Genomic DNA, 19,537 nt, shown 5'->3' with positions numbered 1-19,537 from the left:
TCCAAAATATTATTCATCATAGACCAGTTACTTAACGATACCTTCCAACCATGGTTACCCATTTCGGTAAGCCACGTGGTAACCAACAAAGTACCCACTTAATTTTTATTTATTTTGTTAATTCCCTAGTTGCCTAGATAAAACCCTATTTTTAAATGATAATTTCTTATTTTCACTATTTTGATTTCTCTCTAAATAATCGTTTTTCCAAACTTAAATCTTCTAATATAAAACTACAAGCAAGGAAAAGCGAGCTCTATAAATGGAGGTGGATATAAGCATTTGATTCTCCATGACTGCCCAGTCCAAGATCTCAAAGAGTCCCTGGGATTAGCCGAACATGGCCATATTAGTGGTTCAGTTTGGGCTGAGCCCAGCTTGGGCCTGATCATATACTTAAGTTGCATAGGGTCTGGGCCTGGACCAAACCAGCTTTATAGATAAATGCAAAATTTTAACTTAGGGACATGAATTTTTCCTATTTATGGGTTCGCAGCTCATTCTAAAAACATGTAAAGCCGCATAATAGTCACCAATTGATAAATCTTTTTGTTTGAAAATGCTAATTTGTTTCCCCAACTAATGAGAGTTTTGCTATATTCTTCTTTTGAGAGTAACTTTTAGCCAGTGCATCCCATAATTCCTTCGAATTATTACAATTTATAAACGTGTGATTCAAGTTTGGTTGCATAAGCTTAAAATCCAATTCATAGTAATCATTTCATCAACTTCCCAATCAGCATAAGAATGTTCTTTTATCTAATTTCACCACCCAACTTTTTTCTACCTTCAAGAAAAAACGCAGAAACAAGCAGAAAAATCATCATAGTTACAAAGAACATTGTCAACAATGTTGAATCAAGCTTAAGATACAACCTAACCATCAACAATGAACCAGTAGCTTAAGATACAACGTAACCATCAACAATGAACCACACCAAGTATATTTGGATATATGTACAGACAACGATGATTTACATTTTTTTCCCACTATACCACTGGCACTAAATTCACCACATTTGGATGCCAAAAAAAGCTACAATAGCAACATGTACCCCTTTCTATACATATTTTCATGGATCATAAGACTTAGTGAGAAGCCCAATCCTTTTGAAAAGACAATATTTTCATTCTACTATGCCCCATATATCAGTCTTAGTTCCACACAAATGCTGAGAGAGCAGCTTCTTTGTAAAAGAAATCACTTTACCAAGACCGATGTCAAAACAACCACTGCTCCACTGCTAAAGTTTCCATGTGCAACTCACTTCCATTATCCTTTCAAAACCCTGCATTAAATAAGGTAAAGGACCCAATGAACACATTGTACCAGAAAAATTCCTAGGCAGCAGGTTCACCTAATTTTGGGTAAACTTTCACATTTGAACAGATCTCAAACTGTTAAAGGAATAGCCTAGCATGTTGCAGGATGACCACCCTTTCTAAAGAAACTCCAAAAACAAAGTTTCAACTTCTCTTTGCATGACAAACTCCCTTTCTTCTACATGGACCCGTTATCGTAGCACTCAGTCAGTCAAAAACCATGATGTGGTAGAAACGATGAAGCAAATATTTCTCCTGTCCTGAGAGCATTTGCATCAATGGGAAGCTTAATTGCCATTAGATTATATGATGTACCAATCTCTCATGAAGTCCTTACAGGCCTCCTCAAAATGAGGTATTTCCAAGAATCTCACGAATTCTCTAGAGATTTTCCCCATAATCCAAGGAATTACAGATGAACAATATGAATTTCTGTAAACTCCATTACTTTGAATTGATTGATTCAACCTTTCATTGCTCTCAGACTTGGTAAAAGATACAGGCTCTTGAAATTATCAAAAAGGTCTTGGCCTTGATCGATCTTCGAGAGGTTGGTGTTTGGAGAAAGGCTTGCCCCGAGAATAAGAGGATGGCTTTTGAACCATGAAGTTTTTAGCTATTAAATCCAAGTCAATAAGCAATTCCTTGATTGGCATCAGCAATCAGAGCAACCCAATCATCAAATTGCATAAAGCATTGCCATTGCCTATGACCTGTCAATTTCCAATCAAGTTTATACTCCAAACACATTCTAAATATGGAATTTTATCAGTGAAAACAATCGAAAAGGACAGGAGAGAAAAAAGACAGAAATAAAATAATAGGCTTTATCAAAGTGCTCATCTGAACTCCTAGAGTGCAGATCTGAATCCCATGTTTATCAACAAAGAAAATATATCTTTCTTGAACTTCAGCAAAATTCAGCTTTGACCATCTACGTATCAGCCTTCATATCCTAATTTTTTCCACAATTTCCCTCTAACTTTTAAAAGTAGGTGTTCTCATATTTTCAAGTATATGGTGCCCCCCATATTCGTGTTTGACCTTTTCAGATTCTCCTAAGATATGTTACCTAACAATGAATTTCTGTGAAAAATTTATTCTGATATGAATTCCATTAGTGCCTCCAGCCCAAATATTTAAAAAACTAGAGAAATTCACAAGTCCAAATTATGAAACCCGGAGTAAGCCTATAACAAGAGAAAGAAACACCACACCCAAAAGGCTTTCCGTTGACAAGTCTGAGTGACATTCATGCAGCAAACATTCGCAATAAAACCTATTCAATGGTTTAAACAGCAACATACAACATCATAATTACATTACGGTCTTGCTATTGAAATGCATATACAGAGTTAATATACACATCTATTCCTTCTTCTAGTTCAATGTCTCCTCCACTTCTCTTTTAAGACACTTCAACTGCAACTTGTGTGGTGTTAATATCCCCACTGAGACCATAGTACCACCATAACAGTTCAAAGTCTTCTGAAGAACATATCATCTCGAAACAAAATGGGTTTTATTATAATCTGGTAAGAACCAGACCCACCTATGTGAGATTCTCTCCCAAGTGCACAGTCATAAAATGTATGGGGTCGCAGCAGATGCCCCTTGGAGTAGTAGATTTCATCAGCCACATTTGTGACACTCTTGACTATTAGTCAAAAGACCATGGTAGAAATGTTTAGATGGAAACTCCCACATTTCAGGTGCATCCTATACTGAGCAGAAGAAAATGTTGGCATGCATCATGCTTCTTGGAACCTCTCAAAGAGGTTTCTACTGTATAGCAAAGTCCTCACTTCCTTGCTTATAACTGAAGCAGAAAGCTGCTGAAATGGGAGGGAGATGAAAAAATAGTTACACTCACCACTTGAAACAGCTGCAGAAACAGCCTTGACTCATTTGCGAAGCATGCCTCAAGATCAGAATGAGAATCTTTATGATCAAACATTCTTTCTAGAATAAGGTGGGACATCTGTACCAAAATTTTATTGCTGCTCTCAGCAACAGCTGCTAAGGTTTGCAACAATCCACTCGGATTATGCTTTTGTGCCAAGAGTTTACTTTGGGGAGAAGATATTTGCTGGGAAAGCTGAGCTTCATCTGCTCTTAATTAATGGACCCAACCAATAATTCCATCACAGACATTGCTTAGAGTTGCTCTGTTAACAGCTTGAACAGCTTGTGTTTGAGACTCAGCTTAGCACAAAAGCACAAAAGCCCGCAACTCATCAGTTACAGCTTTCTATGGTGAACAGACAAGCATGTGAGATCTAAGGCAAAGTTTGGATGGGTGCTTAAGAGATTCCTTTCTATAGTCCATGAAACCTCATCAATGGATCCTGCAACAAAGCTATTGGAGTTAGTTTCACTGGTGAGCTTGAAACTTTCTGAGCCAATTTGTTGAGCAGGGCTCCGTAATAGTGCTAATGTTAAAAACATGGATAACATTTGGCATTCCCCATGTTATGTGGGTGTGGGTTTCCAAAGGGCTTGAAGGCCGCCTTTGTACTGGAGTAAATGGTCATGGGTCTTGTTCCTTTGGTAACACTGCTGTTTTCACGAGAAACAGTATGAATTGCTACCAATTGAATTGCAGATAATTGTGGCCCATTGAAAGTCTCAAATAAGTAATCAACAAAGTTTGTGTGAAGCCTTCAGGCATGGCAAGAGACTACTCGATGAAGAATTCTGGCTGGGCTCGAGAACTACAAGTTGCGTCTGCAGGAGTAGGCACGTTAGAAATGCTTATGGAGGACTGTATTTTGGGGAAAATATCATTACAGGCATTAAATTATCCTATACAATCATTAAAGGATCCGATTTATCACTGCAAGGTTTACTTTTTAAAATTCATTTTATAAAAATACCTAAAATTTTTTTTCAGAAATTAGCTCCTATTAAGGGTAGGAATCCTAAACTACCAAGGGCATATTGGTAATTTGGCCCACTTAAGTGGCTCGAGCTAAATTATGAAAACCCCTGGTTGTTTAGGGTTAGGGACATAGAACTACCAAGTGACAAAAATACCCCTAGGTCTATGCTAACCGTAAAAAACAAGGGGTATGCTCGTCATTTGGTCATTCCAGGTTCCTAACCCTAAACAACCAAGGGCAATGTTCAAAAAAACACTGGGCGACGCCTAGGCACCTGCCCCGGAAGGGGGGAGGGTGGCCCAAACCGCCAGCACCTAGGCAGCCGCATGGGTAGCCGCCTACGTTTCTAGGCAGCCCATGTGGAAGAACAGGGACGGGAGGTATCAGAAAAAATAGTTCTAGGTCCAAATTGTAAAAAAAAGCATATTGAGGTTTTTTTAATACATCTTTTATGTTCAAGCAAATCCAAACTTCGAAGACAAACCAAAGTATTTGAGATTTGGACAATTAGTAACACATTAAGAAAAATAGGAAAATATAATTCAACATTCAAATTCAGTACTAGAAAAAACACATAGTCCATAGTCCATAACTCCATTCATACACTCCATAGTCCATACCCTTACCATGTTAGTCCATAACTCCTTCCATACACTCCATAGTCCATACCTTTACCATTATTACCATCCCAGTACATAGTTCATACTCAATAGTCCATACACATAAGGAAGGAGGGGGGGAGGAAAAAAATAATGATGTTTGGATCGATTTTTAAAAATTTTGAATTATACCAATTGATCTAACATAAATGCAAAATTGCGCATTTTTCCTTTTTTTTTACTCTAAAATGTAAAAAAAAGGATTCACTTGACATAAAAACCTAACCTCCCCCCCCTCCTTCCCCACCTTATTTAGGGGAAAAAGACAAAAATGCCCCTTCACAAGGCAGGCGGGTGGCACAATCCCAAGGCGGGCGCCCAGGGACCCAACACCCAAAAGAGGCGCTTTTTAAAACTATAAGCAGGGGTATTTTTGTAACTTAAGTGGCCCAAATTACCAAACCATTGGTTGTTCAGGATTCCAATCCTGTATAGGGGTAATATGGAACTTTTTGTTCAATTATTTGAGGAAGTAAATTTACTAGGAAAAATTTCGCAAAATTTGTTTGAGGTAAATTTATGAAATGACTTTTAAAAAGTATACCCTGTAGCGATAAATGGGTCTTTCGAGCACTATAATGATTTTGTAAGATAATTTAAGCCTTTTAATGATATTTCCCTTTTATTTTATGGTAACAGGTTATGACAGAAAATCATTTTTCTTTTCGCTAAACCTTTTTCCCATATGAAGGAAAATTATTGAGCCTAAAGAACGACCATTTTATATAGTTCTATGATCAAATCAACACTGCAAATTGAGGTGATCAGATGCATGTCAGATGTTAGAAGCCTTTTGACTAAGCTTCCTCAAAGGATTATCATCATCAGGTTTGCTCTAAATTCCAACTAGTAAGATAATGATACACTTAATTAATAAAAGGAAGATATATGGTCCAATATAACTAACGCATAAGAACAAACCGATAATCAAGAGATCAAGGCATATTAGATGTGGAAGGAAAGTCATGGCTAGAAATGGAAGCCAACTTAAGACCAATGGGAATACAAATGCAACCCTAGAACTTAAAACTGAACTATATGACAAAACAAAGATGGCCAAAGCCAATAAGAGGCATGTTTTAGCCAGGATGTCTTGCTTACCACTTATATTCCCACCTCTGCTTCACTTTAGCCTCAAACCTTCAATTATATGGTGCTTTCCTGCAAGGAAGTAGCACAATCAGCCAGTAGCAAATCCTTAGGAGCATCTCACAATGAGCTTAGTTTCTCATATTTTTTTCTAATTTTTTTTCAGATTTGAAAATTAACTATAAGATCATAGGTATCTCCAACATAAAAATGCTGGGGGATCACGAATATTAATGGGCAAGTAGTGCCTAACAAAATCAGCAACACTTCCAGCAATCTCAGACTTAATATCATTATGGCATGCACCAGCATTCTTGTTCCTTTTTGTAAAGTAGACATCGTTAAATAACTAGAGAACTTTGTGGGAATTGTGCGTGCATGCTATCATAAGACCAAAAGGCATGAAAGTGTTTCCAAACAAGGCTCAGGCCTAGGAGATAAAATAATAGTGATACCCCCCCTCCTTGAAGGTCCATATAAACTGATGGAATTGCAAACTGGCACATCCTCCCATCCTAAATTAAGACTACAACTTTACAAACTTACATGACAGAGCTAAGAATAACTGATATTTGCAACCTTGCAAATAAATGCACTATAATACCATCTTTTGCTACATCTGATGTCAGGTTTTCATTCTTTAATTTCGAGTTGGACTTTAAGGTTTTCATACTTTAATTTGTGTTGGGCTATAAGCAAAGGACTGCCATTTGATTTCTATCAATAGCCATAGGCAAAGATCACAAACTGATTAACAATAATGTGCAAACCAAAGTCGGAATGATTCACCAGGATGAATGCTGTATAGATGAATTAGCAAGAACCATCATATTGGAATTTTTAATAAGAATCTGGCATTCGATTACAGATATGAAAATATGGAAACATATAGAAAAAAAACATACGAGATGACTACACAAGCCTTATGATGAATCCAACATATATTCCTCAGCCTCCTAGTTATATGATGAATCAAAACATATACTATGGTGCTGCATGACTTTCAATGATTGATCAAACCATGAGCCACAAAATAGACAAGTTCTTTCACTTCCAAATTAACAAAAACCAACCCCCAAGCTGATGACTTTAGCCAATAAAATAGTAGTAGAGGAAGTTGATTTACCTCTTTATCATTTGTCCTTCTTTTTGGGTGAATCCCTTGGCTACTAGCCTAGCCTTGTGTTTTTCTAATGAGTAATGATCCTATGAGACCCACACACACATAAGGAGTATAGGACCCCGATCCATAACCGTAGGATTTGATCCGCATCTCGAAAATATATATATAACTTGTGTACACCTTTTTCAGTTCACATTAATGTTATTTAATTCTGCCAACTGCCACCCCACATTAAATGACTGACACAACCTGCTCTTTTTTTTTTGTTACAAGCGTCTCTCTCTAACTGCTAAAAGCTCCTCTCCTCTCTCTCTCTCTCTCTCTCTCTCTTAATCTACCCTTCCATGGGTCTCTCTCTCTGACTGCTAAAAGCTCCTCTCCTCTCTCTCTCTTAATCTACCCTTCCATGGGTCTCTCTCTCAAGCTCGCGTAAGGGACTCTCTATCTCAAGCTCGCGTAAGGGACTCTCTCTCTCTCAAAAGGGGCTCGCCTCTCTCTCAAGCACATTGAAGCAGGTGTTTGCGTAAAATACTTAAAAGTAATCCAAATTTCCACAGCCTAGTTTTGTCTTCTCGGGCCAAATATGAGACTACCCATTTTTTGTCAAAACAATTTCAATAACATTGCTCAACTACTTGACCTCGGTTTTCTGTTTACTGAATGCATATTTTCGAAAAAATGATCCCAATGTGACTGAGAAGTGGAGAAAAGCTTCATTGATCTTTTGATTTGAAGAATTAAAATTGCTCGCAGCCAAAAACGCGTCCTCTCAGCATCAAATAGAGGCAGACAAATGCAATGCAGGGATGGAGACTTGCAAAGGAGCAAGAGAGAAAGCAGAGGCCACTCTCTTTGCAGAGCGAAAGTTTGGGCTCAAAGAAGTGGGCGTCTAGGCTTTCTATGACTGTCCCATTCTCAAGGTTGAAGAATCAATAACCAATGATACACTTGATAGTCTTGGGATCTACTTTTGTCCTATTTTAGTATGGGATTAGGACATGGGCAGAACAGCCCCACACTCTTAGGTGGTCAAGGGACGGAGTACGACAAGTGAAAATCTCATGGGTAAGAGGGGTAGCCTTAGTGGGTGGACAGCTCAGGATGTGTCTTGTCATCAATACTACTTCTCCCCAAAAGTCCAGGGAGAGCTTTGCATGCCCCATCATACTTCTCACCATTTCTACCAATGACCTATTCCATCTCTCGGCAACTCCATTTTGTTTAGTGTATAAGGCATGGTGTATTGATGAATAATACCATGCTCTACACACAAGTCCCTAAAGAAATGTGAGAAGTACTCTTCGCCCCTATCAATTCTTAGGACTTTGATTTTCTGGTTTGTTTTTCTACCACGGCTTTGTATTCTTTGAATCACTCTAAGGCTTCGGATTTTGTATGCATTAGTACACATGGCCATCTCGCGAGTGATCATCAATAAAGGTGATGAAGTACCTTTTGCAGTTTTTGGTAGTCACATCATAGGACCGCATATGTCGCTATGAATGATTTCTAAGACCCTAGAAGTTCTTTGTGCCCCGGTGGAATTTTTCTTTATTAATTTTCCTTGCACGCATGATTCACACGCCTTTGATAAGTCGCCTTCGTAATTTTCCAAAATTCCATCTTTTCTTAATCTTTCTATCCTCTTATAACTTATGTGCCCTAATCTCATGTGCCATATGAAAGCATTAACATCATTGGAGGGAGACGAGACATAAGCAACCTCTTCCTTTATTTCAATAGAGTAAAGATCGTCTTTGAGTAGACCAATCTTAACAATCTCATGGTTGTTATTCACTATCATCTTATTTGCAGAGAAGGTAGTGATAAACCCTGCCTTAGCCATCTTTGGGACCAAAACCAAACACCTCCACATATCAAGAGCATAACGTGTTTGTTTTAGGACCATGGTCTTCTCATTCTTCATTTCTAATGCATAGTCCCCAACGCCCAACATTTTTGTCATTTTGGTTTCACCCCATATAGATGTGTTGCTCGCTCGGCCCCATGGGCTTAAAGATGCGGAAGCCATCCTTGGTGTTTGACAGGTGGGTTGTAGCTCCCGAGTCAAGACACCAAAATGCACCGTAAGGGTCGGCTAGCAAGGTCTCAAATGCTACACATGCATATTTTATATTCCCCCAGGGTTCTTCTTGAACCTACAATCTTTGGCTATATGCCCAACCTTTGTGCATATGTAGCATAGCCTATTCTCTATCTTTCCCTTAAACTTATTTTGATGTTCTCTCTCCCCCTTTTTCTGTCATTTACCCTCTTCTTATTCATTTTCCCTTTCCCTTTATTAGGCTTAAAATAAGGTTTAGAGTTTACCATATACACCGCATCTTTGGGTGCCGGTGCATTGCAAGCGTTTCTTCTCTCGTCCTCGGCCTTGAGCAAGGTGATGCGCTCCTCTAGCCTAGAAGCAATCTCTCTAGCAGCAAGAGAAGATATGAATACTTCCCAAGAAGTAGGGAGAGTATTCAGCAGGTGAACCACTTGCATGGGTTCCAGGTCCACATCTCAATCGCCTCCAATTCTCGAACAAGTGCTTTGAAGGTGTGCACGTGCTCCACAATCTTTCCACCCTTGCCCATTTTCAGATCATTATACTTCTTCATGGCCAGGGTTTTTCTCATAAGAGAAGGATCAGCATACTCCTTCTTAAGTTGATCATGCATCCCCTTAGCGGTTTTAATGGGCCCATACTTGGATGCATACGAGTCATGCATAGCCACAGGCAAGATATGCCTTGCGAGTATATTCTGGTGCTCCCACTCAGCATATGCATCCCTCATAGCCTGAGATGTATTTCCTCTAGGCTGAGATAGAGGAGCCTCAGTGAAGACATTGTGCCAACCCTTCTCATAGCGCACATAGCCTAGCTTGCGCTTCCATGAGGCATAATTTGTGCCATCAAACCTTTCAGTCCTCAAAATCCCGCCAATAAAACTTCGTGCAGCCATATGTTCTTATCCCAAATAAAATAAAAGACTCAAATAACAAAAAGAAAACAAACTAAGAGCAACAAGAAACTCAAGCTCTGATAACATTGAAAGTTGGACGGGATGAACTAGCACGGTACATGCGGTTTTTAATTTTTCTCTTTTTACCGGCTAGAACACTTACATAGGTCCAAATAAAACAAAATAAACTCAAAATAAACAAAGATGAACAATAAAAGAGAATTCTCGCTTGCTGCCACTTACAACAACACTTTTATTTCAATAACAAAAATACCAAGGTTTCAAAAAACGCTAGGTGACCCCTAGGCGGCGCCCAGAACCTCGGGCGCCTCGTAGTTTAAAAAAACAAGAAATGTCTTACGTCCCTGGGCGCCTGCCTGAGCGTCCACCCAGGTACATCTACCCTAGGCGCCCGCCTAGCCCACCTGGGGGCCCGCTCAGGTACATCAGCCTGTGTAGGGCCGCCTGGGTCTAGGCGGGCGGATTTTGGTCCAAGCCGCCTAGGCGCCAAGCAGACCGTTTTTTAAAACATTAAAAAATACATAACACACTCTTGGGATCAAGAAACACAAACTGCATAACATAAAATAAAATGCCAGAAGATTACCTCAACTGGACTTGATACACCCCACTCTAGGTCTCCTCCTCCGATGGCGCACGGGATCAAGGTCTATCTCAAATCTTATAGGTATGGGAAGCCTAAGCTAGGAACCCTTCAATCACAGAGAGCAAGGTGGAACAAAAACAAGGCCCCAGGCTATATGTGGGGTGTGCCCCTTCTAGGTTAGAGAACTGAAGCGTACCCCCTCTTTCTCTTTTTACAAATAATTTTCTAACTCTTGGGGAGGTTAGAGAGATGAGAGAGATCAGAGAGAGAGAGGGTGGCGTGACACCTTTGTGAGGGGGAGAGAGAGAGATGTAACTTAGGGTGTTGAGAATGGGACCCCCCATAAAGACTATTTATAGGCGCATACTTAGAGTTAGGTTTTCTAGAGTTCGCCATCTTTATGGATAATAAATCCAGACTATTTATCATAGGAGACCTGTGGGGTAAGAGATCTTAGCCTTACAATCCATAGATCAGCCATCATGATCTAATGGAAGATGTTAAAACCTTATCCTTCAACTTCATTAACCTAATCCCATCAAATATTCAATACATGAAAAACATATTACTCTTTCCTTTAATTTCCATAATTCTCTTGCACATCCTTCTTTGACAAATCAAAATATATTTCTTTCACAAAACCTTCCTCTTTAACTCAATCAATTAGATGTCATATGCATGCCTCATTAAAATTTAAAAGGAGGTTTCCATTGTGTGGGGCGTGCCACTCATGGAACCCTATGTGGGCCCCACGCACCTCCCCACATGTCATATTTTGGTTGGGCCCATGGATAATAATAGGCCCCATGTGTATTATTAATTTTAAAATTATGAAAATGATTTTTAGAAAATGTTTGCTATTTTATTTTTCTCTGATTTATTAAATACTGAAAATTCAGTTTTATCCTATTTATAAGTCAGTTTTGAGAATATAAAATACCCAGAGACTTCTACAAAAAATTTGTTTTATCAATCTAAAAATCATTTAGAGTCAAAATAATTATTCTGAATTATTTTGATGGGATTCGGATCCAACTATGTTAAGGAAATAACGAATTACTGAAGCACTCCATCTTCTACTAGAGACCATGGACCACACTCACTTTCTCAAACTAAACCAGTAGTTCCTATGACCCACAATCTATCACAGGGGTTCATGATTAGGCTACCAAAGTCAGCCAATAGGTGAAGGGCCTAGTCTATGGATTACAAGTTCCCCCTAGGGACAAGTCCTAGGTCACACAGACCTGTGCACACATTTTGCATTTGGTGCATATGGGGGTTATTTCTCGCACATGTTCACCCTCAATGGTGCTTTGCTCCCCGATACGGTTAATCTGGATGCTCTGATAATGTATTGACGATATTGATTGGAAATGCTTAAATAAACACTAGACTCCAAATGATTAATTAGAGAACAACACACTCAAGGCGAAATTCGCCCGTACATTCCATATCATGAAACACATGTTTTTATATTATATTACTGGGAATAGAACAATTCCAAAGGTTTAATCCTCTGTTACAATTTACATCAGCTATGATAGGCCAAATACCCTTGATTCGAGCCTTGAAACCTATATACATTATTTTAAGAAAGAAAATATACATACGCACTCGAATAAAATACAGTACCAAGGGTGTATGAACCCATATACCTGAATTGAAATGCAGGGGTACTGTTCGTGCAGCCTGCTCCTTCTTTGAGATCGGACTTCAAATGGACTTAAGCAAAATAAAACTTCTCTATCTCAAATACATTTCAGAAGACAATCATAAAGGGCATTGTTTCTTCACGCACTGTGTATATAGTCACTCTCTATCTCTCACTAAACACAGTGATTCAATCCAATGGAATTCACTTCAACAAAGTTGAACTCAACAAAATCGAACCCTTCTTTGATCAAGAGATGGGGTTTATATAGACTTAATCAACTGAATCTTCAACTGATAAACACCTAGTCGCAATCTTCAATCTGCATCTTTATATTTATGCTGATAATCATCTTGATCCTTATCTTCATGCGCTTCATGCTGATAATTATCTTTATGCGTAAGCCTCACGCTGATGATCACACCCTGTTCTAACTGGATAAATACGTGATTTTAAATGGATTTGTATACACGCAAAGGTGTCTTCTGATGTTAATCCCATATTTCAGTTAATGCTCATCATCAATTTTAATTCGTAGATCCCAGATTCAACAAGACATCGCATGAGCAAAATCAGGGATTCTGTTATCTCTTATCGCCCATCAGTTAGAATTCTGCAGCGCAGTCTTGACATATCTTCATAATTCTTCCACTGTTCTCTGATGGTAAACCCTTTGATCATGAAATTTGGAGAGACAGAAGAGGTCGCAAAGACGAACACAATGGTTCAAATCTCGCTTCAAATGGATCGGAGAAGAGAGAGATCTTATTCGTTCAAATTAGTGTGTTTTTGCTGGAAATTGCATTAGCAAAACCAGTCTATTGCGGACGCAACCGCTTCCCACATATAAATCAAACAATGCCACACCTTTTAAGGGTGATAGGGCATTGAGTCAGGAATCCAATGGTCCTAGTCCCATAAGAAAATTCCTCATATCAAGAGAAAAATCTCAATTCTGGCAACCGGGGATCATCCTACCTGTAACATACAAAGTATAAAGCTTTTAAGGCTTTAACTGCCGGGGTATACGGACGATGGGTTAAACCACCTCCAAATGATATGAAACTTCAGGGTGAGGGATATGATGCCTCAAACATGATTCCCTGAGAGTCTCAACTCAATCCCAAAACATAAAATTTTGGGGCATCGGTCAAGGTATATCTTGACTAACGGTGAATATGGACATTGGGTTAAGCCAATTCCGAACTATGCCCAATTTGAATAATTCTTCGACATAGAGGCAGATCAAGCCTCATGGTATATATCTTTAAGGACTCACCACATTATGACATCATATGGCGAGGTATCCTTATTCCCCATCGATTAAGCCTTATCTCCTTAATGGACAATGAATTAAAAGAGACATATCACATATCATCAAAAGTTCTTCAATATCCGGTGGAGAGGCATATAGGGGCCATGAGAGTATATGTATCCCAGAATTTTGCCTCAAATTGAACTGTCTTCATGGTCTCTTATCATCGACCGTTAATCACTTTACACATGTGTGTAATTAACAATAGATGGGAAGCATATCATTCCATATGAAATTCCTCCACATATCTCATGGAGAGACATATAGGGGCCTTAGGAGTATATGTATCTTAGAATTCATCTCTTCCTGAGATTGGTTTTGATATCTTCTATCATCACCCGTTAGTCAAGATGAACATGCTTGACCGACGGCGACGAGTCATTGGTATCATATCAAATATCTTCAATATCTTGTGAAGAGGCATTTATGAGCCTTAGGAATATATGTATCCTAGAATCTATCCCATATCGTGATGGTCTGATTCCGTCTGTTATTATCGTTCGTAAGTCAGGACATATGGGGGCTGACTAACGACTTAAGACTCCGAAGGCATATTGGGGCCTTCATATGATGAATCTTGAATATATCATATCATTTATATCATATTGGGAGGCATATCACATGACAGAGCTAAGAATATCTGATAATTGCAACCTTGCAAATAAATGCACTATAATACCATCCTTTGCTACATCTGATGTGTTTTCATACTTTAATTTTGTGTTGGACTTCAAGGTTTTCATATTTTAATTTTGTGTTGGGCTATAAGCAAAGGACTGTCATTTGATTTCTATCAATAGCCATAGGCAAAGATCACAAACTGATTAACAATAACGTGCAAACCAAAGTCAGAATGAATCACCAGTACGAATGCTATATAGATGAAGTAGTAAGAACTATCATATTGGAATTTTTAATAAGAATCTGACATTAGATTGCAAAGATGAAAATACGAAATATATAGAAAAACACATACGAGATGACTACGCAAGTCTTTTGATGAATCCAACATATATTCCTAAGCCTCCTGGTTTATAATTTACATTTTCTTAGTTACTATGGTGCCGCATGACTTCAATGATTGATCAAACCATAAGCCATAAATTAGACAAGTTTTTTCACTTCCGAATTAACAAAAACCAGCCCTCAAGCTGATGACTTTAGCCAATAAAACAGTAGTAGAGGCAGTCGATATACCTCTTATCATCTGTCCACAATTTTATGAAGAACCATCGCATATGCATCTCTCCAAAATGTCTCAATTAACTCCTCACAAGTACTGTACAACTGTGCTTGACACTCCTCAAAAATCGAAGGCTTAAATACACTAACATACTCTTCTACAGACTCAAAAACTCCAGGGTCACAGCATCATGATCATCTGATAATCAGAGATTCAACGTTGCATTTCAGTATGGTCCACAAGCCACAGATATACAACAAGAAGTCCAGATCTTTAGAACAAAAATTTTCAAAAATCCAGTTATCTTTGGTAAGGGCCATTATAAGCGCTAAGAAAAACTTTAATGAGGAGAGAAAAGGAGGACTGCACTCCAGTAAAACACTATATCGATCATCGCAGTTTTGTTTAGGAGTACTGTAGTATTCTTCTTTCATTTTTTTCACAAGTAGACATGTCAGCAGCAGCAGGATAGCATTAGTATTTACAACTTTATAAACAGAAAATAGCATTTGATTTTCATGCAAATAGATCATGAGTTCAAATCCCACATGGGATATTTTACAAAATTTACGCAAAAAAGAAGAAGAAGAAGAAGGCAGCTTATCAGTATAAATTTCCTCATGCCAGCAATAAGTTCCTACTTGCGAGACGGAGATCAAAAAAACAATTAATCCCTTAATTAGAATGTGGATTTAAATCAGAATAAACAATTCTGAAGAATACAAAAGAAACTGCCATTGTATAGCTTTAAAAGGCAATGGATTTACATATATACCAAGTTACTGGGGGCCAAAACAGTCATAATAATTTATGTTCTATGAGAATCCCAAATAAGCAATATGGGTTCTGACCTGGGTGGAGCCAGAACATATCATTAGTCACCTTTTGAAGAAGTTAATCCACAAAAGTCTCTGCATATGGTGAATTGCAGAAATTTTGCTTCTTAGACAAAGCTGAATGCTTTTTATTTCCTGTATTTGGTTCATGATATTCCTTGTCTTGTACAAGAGGTCCTGTTTTTTTATTTGAGTCCTGCTGATTCTTAACTTGTTTTGATTCTATGGGAGGCATTGAATTCTGCCTAGATACAGATGGCAGAAGAGCTTCAACAGAAAAATCACTATTGTCGTTTGGTTTCTTGGACCCTGCTTGATTTCCAAAATTTATATCAACATTTGCTTGAGCTTCTTTATGATCAGAAAACTCTAAAGCTTTGTTTCCTTCTACTGCAATTGGGTCCACCTGTTTATGGTCTTTGGTTGTAGATTGCCCCAGCCTTTCCCCCAAGCGCTCAGGTTGAACATGAGAAACTCGGGTGGATGGAGAAGATGAATGATTCGCCTGTCTCCTTGGAGGTGGTGCTTTGACGGGAACCACTTGCTTGACCTCAATGGAATTAAGAAACATAGTCTGCCTCCCACGTTTCTTTCCCAGCATTATTTCCTTCTCATGGTCAAGCTTATTCCTCTTTCCAGGTGGAGTAACAAATTTCAAACCAAGACGAGATTCCATTCCTTTAAGGCCTTTCTGGTTAATTTTACATGCAGATTCTGCCAAGCCATCAATAGATACATCTCCTTTACTGCTTTCTTTAGCATGTTTAGTGCAGTTATTAGTCCCTTCACATTGGGTAGACCCTGAACCCAAAGAAGCATGAGACTTCTCATCTTTGATGCTATCCATAACTTCTGTGCCCTTGTTAATATTCTCAATGGCCTTCTCTGGATTAAGGAGGTCCTTTGCACTGTCTCGATGATCCATTTTCTGATGATTTTTCTCACCAGTTCTAACTGATTCAGTAAGAAGACTTATGTCTTCCTTAATATTGGTTTTTTCTTCAATGCAATGATGAACATCAGAACTCTGAGAGGGCCTTTCCTTATCCTGATAATTCATAGTTTCGTTGTTATTTTCTTGCCACTGATGATTTTCAGTTTCCTTGTTTCCAAGGCCCTTTTCTTCATCCGGAATGACCTTTTTGCTTCCAAAAGCATCAGTTGTCCCCTCCTCATCAGAACATTCCCCTTCTTCTCTTTCAACAACCTGGGCGCATCTAAGTTCTGGTTCTTGAGACCCCAAATCAAGGCCTATCTGTGATGATGACCCATGATCTCTATCAGTTGCCAACAGGTTAGACATTTCCTCATCTCCATAATTTTCTTGAATAAATGGCACAGAACAGTTCAAATCTAGCTCATTACGATTATGTAACTCGGGCCCCTTCTCCATATTTGAGAGAACACTACAACCAAGTGAAGAACCCTCAACAATGTACACTGAAGCATCATTTGCATCCTTGTGTGATGCATTTTCCTTGGAGGAATGCGCTTGTTTGACCCTTACAAAGGGCTTAAAGCCTGAACCAGATGAGGCATGAGAGAAGGCGTGGTTGTTTGATATCCTTTGACTCCCTTGTGGCAATGAAAAATGCTCCAAAAATTTCGATCTTGAAATGGGCAGTGGCTTTGACTGAAGACATCGTAAGCCATCAATCTCTACCTCTTCTTCACAAGGAAGCTCATTAAGATCAAAAATTGGCCTTCCTCGAGACCCCATGTCACATTTAAAGGAACACAATTCTGAACTTCACAATTTACAGGTCCTGCAATATTCTTCCTTGTTTCCTTTTCCCTATCAACAAAGGATTTCTGGAGGTTAACGATGTATTTGGACAGTGGTGAAGCTCCAACAAGAGTCAGAAGTTGTCATGACTCATGGGTGACATAGGCAGCAGCGATTCTCAAATGGAAATAGATTAATGTGAACCTGAAAATAAATTAATATGGATGAACAAAAGCTAAGATTGCTAAATGGAAGTATAAGATAAGTAAAATACAAAGCATAAATTTATTTATTTTCTCAAACATTGTACCCAGTCCTACACTTCATGCCCAAAGTGTTGTACACCTCAAAATCCCAATCTCCCATGCAACTGATGAATGTAAAGATCACCCATACATCACCGACTCTTTTTTTATTTTTCAAAGTAGAGACCATTTATTTTTAAACACAAATTTAAAGAAATTATCCATTTATAATTACGATAAAGAGATTAATTGTTTGCCAAGCACTCGGCTTTATTCTCTAGCTAAGTGCAAAGTTGACCATCTACCAAAAGCCAAGGAACTGTCAACTCTCATAAAAAATCAAATGTTCAAGTCAAACAAATAAAATATCAAGACTCAAATCTCATATATTTAGTAACAGATCGATCAAATTTGTAATGTAAAAATTATGCCATTATAATCCGGAAATGTAAAATACACCAACAAAATCCTGAAATGTAAACATGATTTAAAGGTTTCAAATAAAGCTCAAAGCTTAAATCAAAAGAACCAAGCAAGCATGCATCACTGACCGCACTTCCACCCAAAATAAAAAAAAAAGAAAGAAAAAATGCGCACAAATCCTCGAATTGGAATCATCTATGCACCAAATAAGCAGTCCAGTTTAGGGATTTTATATAAATGGCAAGTTTTATAACAGAGCAACAAATTCGGTATTCATGCTCTGATCAAATACCAGATTCTCCAATAAAACGTCAAATCAAGACAAAGTAACCAACACAACATTCATATCCCAGATTTATCACATAAATTTTAGAAATCCAATGCATCTAAACCCATGCAACATTCGTGTTGCAATCCAAATACCCGATTATGGCATAAATCACAAAATATAACAAAAGGCAAGAAATAAAGCATTCATATTGAAATCAAAATACCAGATATCTCACATAAATTTATAAATTTAAACACCAATCAATAAAACATTCAACCTTCAATGAAATATCATATCGCCAATCACAGAGAGAGAAGAAGAGGTGGACCGTGTAAAGATACAGTAATCATCATACAATCAATCAAATTAGAGAGTAAGAATATCATACATAGAGAGAGAGCATAAGAATGCATAAATGAATAGGGAGAAAAGAAAACCGAGAGAAATTCATAAATGTTCATCAGAGACCTTACCTCTGTACCAAAAATGAGAGGAGAATATAGAGAGAGAGATATATATAGAGAGAGAGAGAGAGAGAGAGAGTGGGGAAGGGACTACATCGGTGACATGGCCGTCAACTCTGGGGCGCGAAATTTTACCGAAATTCTCCGAAAGTTTCCCGAAGCCGGGATAACGGGAAATCCACGTTGCTCCCTTTCAAAGTTTCAATTATTATGCGTTCTCGTGATATTGTGTTTGTTTATATCAAAACATTATGTAAACAGATGCGCCAACCATTCGATGTCAGCACGGACGGTCGTCACAGTCTTTCCTCCATATTTTTACCGGTTAATGTAGTACGCTCTTCTTTACAATAGGGAAGTGTCCTATATAGTACAAACGGGTAGTATAGTATGCTTTCCCTATTAGGCATGCCCTGTTCTTAACAACCAAATTAGGCCATATTTCAAAAATTCACTAGAAGAGGTTTTAATGCTTAAAAAACCTCAAATTGATCATCTCGACCTCGAGGCGGAGACGAAAAAATATATATTTTAAGTCTTGAAAAAATAGTGCATCGTGTAATGCATTTTTTAGACAGTTAATTTTCGAGTATTTGTAGATTTGCTTAATCTACACTAATTTTAAAGCTTTAAATTTTATAATTATAGGTAAATATAAATTTTCGCACCATCACAAAGATTTTCAATACTAAACAATATCTTTCGACCCCATTTGAAGGTATGCCTTACTTTGATTATTTAGAACCACTCTCTTTTTTTTTTCTTTCTTTT

The 19,537-nt window shown here is 38.1% G+C and overlaps 2 protein-coding genes across 24 annotated transcripts; both read right to left on the bottom strand.

The window, feature by feature from the left end:
• Positions 1–810: 810 nt before the first annotated feature.
• LOC18421981 (uncharacterized) lies at positions 811–18,948 on the bottom strand. 23 transcript variants are annotated; one of them, XR_016054843.1, is made up of 5 exons: positions 18,776–18,899; positions 15,684–17,567; positions 14,816–14,999; positions 5,966–6,025; positions 811–2,036 (listed from the first exon to the last, which is right to left on the bottom strand). XR_016054843.1 is itself a non-coding variant. In XM_088865711.1 (3 exons), exon 2 carries the CDS (start codon positions 17,355–17,357, stop codon positions 15,696–15,698), a length of 1,662 nt encoding a protein of 553 aa, XP_088721837.1. In that variant the 5' UTR covers positions 17,358–17,567; positions 18,580–18,784; the 3' UTR covers positions 811–2,036; positions 15,653–15,695. The 23 variants fall into 23 exon arrangements, 4 of the variants coding, with proteins under 4 accessions (XP_088721837.1, XP_088721834.1, XP_088721836.1 ...); XR_016054839.1 differs by having other exon boundaries at positions 15,653–17,567; positions 18,580–18,784; XR_016054842.1 differs by having other exon boundaries at positions 18,580–18,784.
• LOC110006838 (uncharacterized) lies at positions 9,560–10,042 on the bottom strand. Its single transcript, XM_020664435.1, has one exon. It carries the CDS (start codon positions 10,040–10,042, stop codon positions 9,560–9,562), a length of 483 nt encoding a protein of 160 aa, XP_020520094.1.
• Positions 18,949–19,537: the final 589 nt, after the last annotated feature.

Source organism: Amborella trichopoda, chromosome 4 (genome assembly GCF_054954075.1).
Source record: "Amborella trichopoda isolate Santa Cruz 75 chromosome 4, AtrichopodaSantaCruz75HAP2 v2.0, whole genome shotgun sequence".
NCBI lineage: Eukaryota > Viridiplantae > Streptophyta > Magnoliopsida > Amborellales > Amborellaceae > Amborella > Amborella trichopoda.
This window is presented reverse-complemented; position numbering and strand designations above follow the sequence as displayed.